The sequence below is a fragment of the Fringilla coelebs genome (genome assembly GCF_963513975.1).
Source record: "Fringilla coelebs genome assembly, chromosome: 6".
Classification (NCBI taxonomy): domain Eukaryota; kingdom Metazoa; phylum Chordata; class Aves; order Passeriformes; family Fringillidae; genus Fringilla; species Fringilla coelebs.
The window spans coordinates 24842488-24853254 of NC_140034.1; the positions used below are offsets into that span (position 1 = coordinate 24842488).

The 10767-nt window shown below is 55.3% G+C and overlaps 1 protein-coding gene across 1 annotated transcript; it reads left to right on the top strand.

The window, feature by feature from the left end:
- Positions 1-4144: 4144 nt before the first annotated feature.
- Positions 4145-10464, top strand: NKX2-1 (NK2 homeobox 1; the record flags this gene model as incomplete). Its single annotated transcript, XM_084207641.1, has 3 exons — positions 4145-4197; positions 8611-8987; positions 9730-10464. The coding sequence occupies 3 exons, from the start codon at positions 4145-4147 to the stop codon at positions 10398-10400; spliced, it is 1101 nt and encodes a 366-aa protein (XP_084063767.1). The 3' UTR covers positions 10401-10464.
- Positions 10465-10767: the final 303 nt, after the last annotated feature.

The window sequence follows — 10767 nt, forward strand, 5'->3', positions numbered from 1 at the left end:
AAAGAATCCTGCCAGTGGATAACCAAAGGGAAGAGAGGTTGCTGCTGGGACACAACAGGGGAAGACATGGACATCAGCTGGTTACAGTAAGAGCCAGCTCATTTAGGAGCAGCTCTGTTCTTCACATAGGTGCAAGGGTGAGAGATCTCTTTCCAATTTTGTCATTTCTTTTCTGGGTTACTGGTTCTTCTTAGGACAAGGAAAAGGTGAAATACTTTGATGAACCCATTGCTTCACCTTCCTTGGCAAGAAAAACATCCTATATTTTACACTGTGCAATTTATATAAACATATTTGGTAGAGCAAAAATTACAAAGTTTGAGCAAAGATATGGGGTACATGCAGTTGCAGAAAAACACAGATGCCCATTCATCCCAGAAGTAATTGAGTACTGCAGATGGTTGTAACTCACTATCCCCCATTTCTTGTATAAAATACAGGAACTCTGCTATGTATGACAATATGGGTACCACTGGTGCTGGACTGAGCAAGCCACATACACTGCTTTTAGAGCAGATTTTGTGAAAGATGGAGTATTGCAGGGTAGTCCTGCTGAAGGAACCTGCCCTGTAGACTTAGAGATTATGGGAGCTGTTGTCAGAGTTGTCAAATTCCTGGCACGGGTCTCACAGCTCAAGAAGAGCCTTTCCTGACATGTCTGCCATTCATATATCCATCCCACTGCATAATAAACTTTTGAGACCCTATTTACAGCAGGAAACACTTGAAAGACTGGGATTTGAAACTGAACTAGCTGAAACTGATAACTGAACTGAACCCTTTCCTGGCAAGAGGAATGCACCTCTTAAATCAGCACCCTGGGCCATGCACATACACCACTAACTGGTTAACAAAACCCAGCCCCCAAAACAGTGCTGCAGAGGGTAGAGCTTTGTTAATGGGTTTGGTAGCAGCACCAATAAAGTTCATTGTTGAGTTTAGCTACAAATGGTATCCTTTGTGCTGCAGCTTTTTACATCAGCTTTTAACTAGACCTACCAGTTGCACCAGCCAGACTGAGGGCATGATCTTCCCGGAGACACTGATTCCCATGAAATGAAAAATGGGCTTCTGAAACATTTCTAGGTTTGCCCTTGGGCTTCTGAAATGGACCCCTTTGCTTAGGAGATTTCTGTGTCCTCTCTTCCAAGAAAGGAACAGAAGAAAATCAAGGCAGAGTGAACATTGATTGGGTTTTTCTTGGTGGTTGGTTGGTTGGTTGGTCGGTTGTTTGGTTGGGTTTTTTAAGACTTGGGAAATGTTGATTTTTTTAAGGCTCACATGACAGATAGACAAGCTCCCTACCACTCTGAGTGGGCAGCGGGGTCACTCTGGTCCTACCAGGCCAGCTCACTGATTCATGTCAGCTCTTCCTCCAAGGGCATCAGCCCCGATGGCACTTGCATCTTCAGTTCCCACACCCAGAGAGTGTGGGGCAATTGGGCTGCTCCTGCAGAGTAGGGACTGAGAGCAGCCCTCATGGGATGGATTCCTGGGCTACAAGCTCAGAAGGTAGGAAGCAGCTGGAGAAGAGGCAGAGTCTCTCCCAGAAGGCAGTTTTTGAGTGAGAATCTTTTGTGTATATGACCATCAACTAGCAAGAGCACAATTTGAAACTGTTTAACCGTGCTGCTGTAAAGCCAGCTCTTGGAACAGGCACAAATTATTAAACAGTTCCTCGTGATCCAGGAGCAGGAAAATTTCACTTTCCCCAGGCAGAGCGAAGAATCTTGCTCAGAGGCAGAGCTACCTCTATGGGAAGGTGTTGAGGAGGAGGTGCAGCACCAGTAAAAGAAGCTAATCCTTCCCCCTAGATTTGGAGAAACGCTCAGTGAAAATGGATGAAAATCCATGTAATTACATCCCAAGGGCAACTGGGCAAATTCCCGTTCAGTTTCCTCATTTGTATGATTTTGCCTTGGCTAGGGTGGAATTTCAGCCGCAACAGCAGCAAGTCTACAGGCGCAGGTGATGGCCAGCCCCGGCGGCCCGGGCCCGGCGCTGCGCTTTCCCCGGCGGCCAGCGGAGGGAGGCCGCCGCAGGTGCCGCCGACCCGGCGGGCCGCGGGCTCCGGCCCCGGTGCGTCCCTCGGCACGGCTGGCAGCGCCTGCAGCGCCCACCTCGCACGGGTGGGCCCTGCCCACATAAAAAAGCCAAGGGCACAATGGGACAGATGGCAGCTTCCTTCCGAATTAAAGCCACTGAGGGAGCTCAGGTCAAGCCGCAGACGGGGGAGTAGAGGAGAGGCAGAGAAGATTTTGGGGGCGATAACAAGAGCGCTCGGTCACTCCGAAATCAGTGGCAGCAGGGCATCCGCGGACAGATCCGCCTGAAGCCGCGCCGTTTGCGCGGGATCCCGGGCGGCCGTGGTCAAACACCGGATGCGTCGGTCCTCGGCTGGGTGGCCCTGCTGGGCACCCAAGGGCCACGAGGAAGGCCCGGGGTTCCTATCAGCCCTCTTGTAACTTGCCCTCGAGTTTTGCTGTGAAAACAAAAGCAAAACAAACAATCCCATTCTCCCCGTTACGAAAATAAAGCTCGGGCACCACACGGGCTGGTCGAAAGGACTCCATTGTCGTTTTTAAACCAGACATCTTTGGAACCGCTAGCCCTTCCCCGAGCCAGCGGGGAGCCACCCGTATCCCTGGAAGCGAGAGGTATCGGGGAACAAAAGGCAAACTCCGAAGTGACATTGAAAATAAAAGGGAGCTTTGGTTACCCCCAGGGCAAGGTCGAGGGGGAAAGGTCGCCTGTCCACCAGCACGCATACTCCCGGCCGGCGCGGGGGAGCGCCCCCGGGCTCGGCCCCGTGCGCCGTCCGCACAGCCCCGAGGGCGCGGGAGGGCGCGGAGCCCCCGCCCCGCAGCACGCCCGGGGCAGGCTGCAGCTCCCGGGGCCCCGGGCGGGGAGGGCTTCGACACCAAACCGGGGGGCAGTGAGCAACGAGCCCCCGCGCCGCCCGCCGCCGCCAGCCACGCTGAAACAAAAAAAGGTCTGCGGAAAATCAAACTGCCGGGGGAGACCCCCGGCCCGCCCCTCCACGCTGTACCCGCAAGCACGGCCATGTCCGTCGCCTCCGCGTTCAACCCCACCCGGGAGCCGAGAGCCCCTTTTCCCGGCGCCGGCGCGGCCGCAGGCCTGGGCGAGGGAAGGGGAAGGGAGGGCGGCGGGGTGACCCACTTAAAAGCTGAGTTCCTTTTTGAAACACTTAAGAGACGACAGGGTTGAGGACTGTGAATGTATGCGTAAATATATACTCATGCATACCCACTGCCAGAGGTATGCACCCCCACGCTTGCATGTGTGTGTGTAGGCATGTCTGGGAACACACACAAAAGCGCAGAACTCCCAAGATAGATAATGAAATATACTAATAGTTATACCTAAAAGCAAATAAATCGATAGATCCCGGCGGGATTCTGTTTGTAGGTATATACCGATTAAAAGTATTTTATAACTAAATAAAACCTGCTCAGATTTTTAGCGATCTCTACAGGCTAACTTCTAGCAAACTGTCTCAGCAACCACCTTCAAGTAATCTTCCGCGTAATCACCGCTGTCTTGGGTGTATCAAAAACGCTTCAGGGCAACAATGTCTTGTATGTGTGTACTGACACTGCTGCGGTAGTGACAGTCTACTGACACTAAGAAAGCCAGATGTGGAGGGCTTGTATTAACTGCTGATAATGTCGGGCGAGGCGGTCGCACATCGGGGCGAGTGATGCTGCAGCCCACCCGTGACTACCGGGGCACCCATGCCTACAATGAGCCCTTTCCCGCGGGTCCCCACGCCGGGCAGCCGCGGAGGGGCGCGGGGCGGCTGGCGGGCCGAGGCGTGCCCCGGGGCCCCGCCGCCCCCGCCCTGGCACGGCGGCCCTCCGCCCGCCGCCGCGGCTCCGGGAGCCCTGCCCTGGCACCCCGTACCTGGCCCCACCCTGGCCCTCTTGGCCGGGAACGGCCCGGCGAAGGAAAGGACGGGGAGGGTGTCGAGGACCAGGGCAGGAGGGCTCAGCCGTCCTCCCGCAACTGGGGAAGGAGGGAAAAGAGCTGAGCGGAGGCGAGGCTGCCCTCGCTCGCACAGAGCTTTGCGAGTGGGGCCGCCAGGCACCTGTGGCGAAGGGGCCCGAGAAGCCCCAGCTGCGAGATGCTCCACGCCCTGGGCAGCTGGAGGAGCAACTGTGCGTGCTCTGCGGAGGGGTGAGGATTTTCGCTTTAGCCTTTGGTGGTCTCGCTGGTTGCCTTAGGTTCCCACGCCAGGGGGAGAGGTTTCGCCCGCTGTACTGAGGGGTTTCTCCCAGCCTAACGAGATAACCAGGGCAGGGGGGCTTTCCCACGGCGAGGAATTGTCCCCATGAGCCACAACAGGCGTTTCCCCCCCACACACACACCCAGGGCGCTCCGTGCCTAGGTAGCGCTCGTAGGGTGCGTCTCTGGGAGGACTCCTGCTTTCCTACACGCCCAAGCATGTGCTTTCCAGGCGGGAGCGGCTCCCAGCGCCCTGCCCGCGGCCGGCAGAGACACAAGTCCGCCCTACACTCTATCACTACGGAAACCTCCGCTCCCGGCGTAGGTGTGCTGGGCACATCTTCCATTCCGGGGGGCATGGGGGACCAGAGCGTGTATTACACCGACATGCACAAGCAACCAGATGAGGTCTATGAGCTCGTTGAGGGTGGGTCGAGAGGGGCGAGTTGCGGCAAGCTGCCTCGGTGGTGCCATTTTTCCAGGGGGTCGTTTACATCTCTCGATGAATGTGTTAGACTTATACTGATGACCAGACGCGAAGAAAGAGCTCTGTCACGGATCTGCTCTTGCCACCTCTAAGTCGGACCTCTCTGGGAGCGGCTGGCCCCGCCGCAGAGCGCGGCTCCCGCGGCAGGGCGGGCTGTACGGCTGCGGGCAGGGCAGCGGGCAGGGCAGCGGGCAGGGCCGCCTCCTCCGCCCTGGGAGCGGGGCCGCAGGGCTGGGCAGGGGGTGCAGCCAGACGTGCACCCGTGAACTGACCCAGAGGGGGCACGGAGCACCTCCTGGCTTTGTATCAAAAAGTTACACCTAGAAAGCGTCTTTCTTGTTGAGAAAGAATTTGCGTGCGGTTTGCGTGGGACCCTTACCCTCTGCCCTCCGAGCCCTCCGAGCCCTGCCTGGCCGAACATATTTGATTCCCCTTGGGGAGGCACAGCAGCTCGTATAAAAAAGACATTGTTGTCTTTGGAGAGCCCTGTGCGCACTTTCAAAAGCTGATTCTCGAGTTCCCAGCCCCCGCAATCCAGTTGATGAGGAAACGCTCTGCGGTCTTGGTGGCACCGTTTCCATTGGGATTGGCACCATTTGATTGACAAAGTCTCCCATTCTTCCACCTCTCGAGTGTTATCAAAAGGATTGTGTGGGGTCAGAAGCTATTGAAGGGACGTCCGTGTAGCCGCATTTCTGCAAACACGGGGTGAAAACCGTGCCTTTCTCATGAAAATGCTTCCACCAGGCAGAACGCATCTCATCTTCCTTGCTCTCCTCCTCAGCATTTCTTTTTAACTCGAGTGTTTTACTAAGCAGCATCACCAGGTAAACGAACATTTCGCTAAAAGCAGCCTGGGCAGGACTCTGTCGGGACGGCCACCCTCCCCGGAAGCTGGGGCAGCCATCTCTGGCAGACGAAACTCCGGTGGAGGGTTTGGAAGAAAAGGGAGAGTGAAGGGAGACGACACCAGCGAAGAAGTTTTCTCGCCCGTTGTCCATGGTCTGACTTGCCCCGTTATAGCTCATTTGGGAAAGCAGGTGCAGAGGCTGACCTGTTTACCTTACACCGCGTCCATCTAACCCGGCTAAAAAGTAGCTAGAGGTAGGCGCGCCGGTGTGCTCCTAACTCAGCGGTCAGACGTGCACAAAAGAGTTTCACTCGCTCCCCAGCGAAGGTGAACGCAGCGCTCTCGCATTAGCTTCCCTCTACCAGACCCCGCGCAGAGCCAAGGCCCGACTCGCTCGGGATAACCTAACCGAGCAATGTTTCGGTGGCGATTTAACCTCATTCGAGCGAGGGGATGAATAAGCTCTGGCAGGCGCGGCCGACGGCCAAAGGGTCGTTCGGGCGGCGCTCCGGGGCCGGCGCGGGGCGGCGGGGAGCCTCGCCCGCCCGCCTGTCCGAGCGCCGCTCCCCGCTCCCGCCGCCGGAGCTGCTGCTGGGGCCTACCCGGCTGCCCCACCTCGCACTCTTGGGGATGGGAGCGGAGTCTCTGCTCCTGCCCCGCAAATTGCGCGGTCACTTGCCGCCTTGCGCCTCTGATTAAAACGACTGAGCCGTCGTTTTAATGGGTCCTGCAGTATTTAATTTTATTTCCTTCCATCCATCCCCTTCTTTTAAAGGCTCATGAAAGAGGCATGGGGATGGCGGGTCTGAGAAATTCGGGGTGAAAAAAACCAACCTCAAACCCCAAGCAGTCAAACCACTAAGGCAAGGTCGAGTCTCTCTCTCTGTGTGGGAACAAAACCAAAGACCATACTCGAAAATATGCGCAGAAAGGGGAAAAACCAGGGCGAGGGAGGGGGGTGCGGGGCGGGGGGGGGGGGGGGGGGGTGGGGGGGGTGTAGTGTAAAGAAATGTTCCAGAGATCTGGATAGATAAGATTGAAAGGTTTTAAAAGAAAACAGGAAAAATAAGAGGTAAAACCCAAACGCCTTTCTAGCCCAAAGTCGCCCTTCTCTGCCTTTGGTGACCCAGCAGACTCACAACCAGCCCACTTCGGGGTATTCAGCCTTGAGGGAGCTAGTGCCGAAAGAAGCAGCTGAGATGATGTAAGAGAGCTGGAGGCCTGATTGAAGGAAAGTTCCCCCGATTATATTTGTGTGGAAAAGCTCACCTCTTGCAGAGCTCTAAAGTGTAATCAAGACTGAGGCTTACACTTGAAGGATGTTAACTCTCATACGGGAACCTACTTTCTCCTAAACGGTTTCTTGCCTAGTGAATGAGAGCCTCCCAATTGAAGCAAAATGATCCTTATGTACTAATATCAAGCACAGCCACAAAGCGACCGGCTATTTATGCTGCCACTTTAGACAAAGATATTTAGTTATTCCCGGGTAGCAAGTGCACTTTTGCATTTTTAAGCACGAACCAGCCGAGCACAAACATATTTACAAGTGCAATTACTAAATAGTTACTTGACACTTCAGAGTCCCAGGGTTAACTGTACCTTCGCTGTAATTTTCTTAATATTCAGGTAATCGCTGTATTAAATTGTGGTTGCCAGGGCCGTAGGCCGGGGTGTGAAACACTCAGGGGAGGTTTCTCTCCTCCGCCCGGATCACCCCGAAATATAAGCTTTGAAGACATTAGGCGTTGGAAGATTTCTTCAAAGACCCGAGTGACATTAGCTACTGGCTGCCTGTACGTGTGCGTGTGGCTGTGAATGGATCGCTTTTGTTTTCACACCGGATCCGAGAAGAGATCCGAAAGTGCCAGAAATTGCAGTTTATTGGAAACTACAGGGAATTCATTGGCAAGGTCGTGTGGCAGATGACCGGAGAGGTCTTCTCCATCCAGCTCCCGTGCTGTATAAATAACCTTAGAAAGCAGCTTCAGCTTCAGAGGGACCACGAGAGACTGTGAGAGTCTTTGCCTTTGAGAATAACAAGCGACATTTTGCGCTAACCTATTTTTCACCGGTCTCTCGTCCCAGGCGATTAAATTACTGCTTGATTTTGCAAACTTTGTCTTCCACCCTTCTCTGAGGTATTAAAAAAAAAAAAATCCCTTGCTGAAAGGAATTTGTGGGTTTAGGGAGACAAACGATCCTTGCACTGAGTGTCTTAGGAGGCATAGAGAGTGTTCCAGAGATGCAAAACCCCAAGCGCTTGTTCAGCCCCAGCCGGCCGGGGCATCTGACAAGCCAGTGCGGGGAGTGCGGGGCGCGGGGAGTTGTGGCCCGGAGAGAAAGATCTGCCCTCCGAAGAGTTCCTCCCGGCGGCGGGGCTCCTTCCGGACCAAACTTAGTGGGGGAAGAGGGAGATTCTGTCCTTTGGCTTACTGGCATTCCACCCCGTTTCCCCAGCTCTCACAAAGGCTGGGCTGACAGCCTTGCCACCCGGGAGCTGTTTTTAAGTCCTTTCACCCAGTCAAATGGTGGTCTTTTTTTGCTTTGCCTTCCATTTCCCGTCCACGATATTGTCACCCCGAGGGAAAAAAAAAAAAAAAAAAAAGAGTTGTGCTCACGGGGTCTTTCTTTCTTTTTTTCCCTCTCTCTCCCGTCCTCTCAGTCTCTTTTTTTTTTTTTTTCCTAAAGACATAAAAAAAATTCTGACAAGTAAGACTTAAAGGTGTTTACCTTGTCATCAGCATGTAAGCTAATTATCTTGGGCAAGATGTAGGCTTCTATTGTCTTGTTGCTTTAGTGCCTATGCCCCGCCTCTGGTGGCAGCCTAAAACCTGGCGTCTGGCTAAAACAAACGAAAGGCAGCCCTGAGCCTCCACTCAATCCAATTAAGGCGGACTTCGTCCACTCGGTTACGTGTACATCCAACAAGATCGGCGTTAAGGCAACACCAGAATATCTGGCAAAAAAAAAAAAAAAAAAAAAAAAAGATTTGCCTCCCCTTCCTTTTTTTTTTTTTTTTCCCCAGCCGCCGAATCATGTCGATGAGCCCAAAGCATACGACTCCTTTCTCAGTGTCTGACATCTTGAGTCCTTTGGAGGAAAGCTACAAGAAAGTGGGCATGGAGGCCAGTAACTTGGGGGCTCCCCTGTCAGCCTACAGACAGTCTCAGGTTTCTCAGCCGGCCATGCAGCAGCACCCCATGGGCCACAACGGAACAGTGACTGCCGCCTACCATATGACAGCGGCAGGGGTCCCCCAGCTCTCCCATGCTACGATGGGGGGCTATTGCAATGGGAACCTGGGCAACATGAGCGAGCTGCCGCCTTACCAGGACACCATGAGGAACAGCGCTTCGGCGACAGGATGGTACGGCACCAACCCGGATCCCCGCTTTTCCTCAAGTAAGTCAGCTCGGGGCTGGGTGGCCGAAGGGGGCTTGCCGCGCAACAGAAGGCACGGGGGGTCCGCGACAGGGCAAAAGTCGGTCTCCAACCCAGACGCGTCCCCCAAACCCCAAATTCCTCCCCGAGGATCGTATCCGGTCTTTCCACCCCGGCTGGTCGCACGTCAGCCTCCCGCGGCTGCTTTTGCGGGGCAAGGGGGTCGGAAGCCCGGCCGTGGCGGGGAGCGGGAGCCTGGCTCTCGCCGTCCGGCGGGGCGGGAGCGTCGCGGCCCGGGGGCCCAAAGGGAGCCGGCGGTGCCCGTCCGCCTGCGCGCCGCCCGGCACCGGGCGGGCGAGGGGGGAAGCCGGAGGCGCCGGGGCCGCGTCCCGGGAAGCGGCAGGGGAGCGGCAGAGTCCTCTTCGGCCGGCGCCGGCGGAGCCGCCGTCCGCGGCTGCCACGGCCGCCGCTGTCACTTTAGGTACTTTGCTGGCTGTGCCCCCGGGCAGGACGAGGGGTGAGTGGTCGCCCTTATTCACCGGGGCTGGGCCGGGCGAGAAGGGGGCCACCGCTCTACCCAGGGACCCGAGCCGTTGTTTTGAAGCGCGGGTGCCCCGAGGCCGCGGCCGGGGCTGGGCTGCCGGGGGGCTGCGGAGCTCCGCTGGGGGCAGGCGGCGGCGGGGGCTGCCGGAGCGCGGGGCCCCACTCGGGCCGGGCCGGGCCAAGCCGAGCCGCCTAAAACGTGCCGCCTTCTCCCTTGCAGTCTCCCGCTTCATGGCGCCGTCCTCGGGCATGAACATGGGAGGCATGGGCAGCCTCGGCTCCCTGGGAGACGTGAGCAAGAGCATGGCCCCGCTCCAGAGCACGCCGCGGAGGAAACGGAGGGTCCTTTTTTCGCAGGCCCAGGTTTACGAGCTGGAGAGACGTTTCAAGCAACAAAAATACCTCTCCGCCCCGGAGAGGGAACATTTAGCCAGCATGATACATCTCACCCCGACTCAGGTCAAAATCTGGTTCCAGAATCACCGCTACAAGATGAAACGCCAGGCCAAAGACAAGGCTGCGCAGCAGCAGATGCAACAGGAGAACGGCTCCTGCCAGCAGCAGCAGTCTCCCAGAAGGGTGGCAGTGCCAGTGCTTGTGAAGGATGGCAAGCCCTGCCAAGCAGGCTCCAACACACCCACAGCAGCTATCCAGAGCCATCAGCAGCAGGCAGCTACAACGATCACAGTGGCTACCAATGGCAACAGCCTCGGACAGCATCAGAGCCACCAGACAAACAGTGCGGGGCAGTCTCCAGACATGGGACAGCACTCGGCCAGCCCTTCCTCTCTGCAGAGCCAAGTCTCCAGTTTGTCTCACCTAAACTCTTCTACTTCTGACTATGGCACTGCCATGTCTTGCTCCACCTTGCTATACGGTAGGACCTGGTAAAAGGATTAAACAAAGAAAAAGGGAAAAAAAAGGCAAAAAGAAAAAAGAAAAAAAAACCAACAAATTTTCCCAGTTACACAAATCTCTGTCCTCTTCAAACTACTGTGTGCTTTTTCTCTTCTTTTTTTTTTCTTTTTTTTTTCCTTTTATTTTTCTTCTTTTTAATGCTCTTCTCCCTTTCCCCCGTTTTACTGAGTGGTCTCTGCGGACCTCTAAGAGAGAGAGACACTTTTTTTGTTCCATTTTATTGTTACTGTTGATGGTTCTGGGTCTTTATGTTTTTTCTCCCCCAAAGTTGTCCTATGGGGTGTATAAAAATATTCAGACTAATAACCATGGAGCAGTCTGCAGAAAGGGGACCATCTTT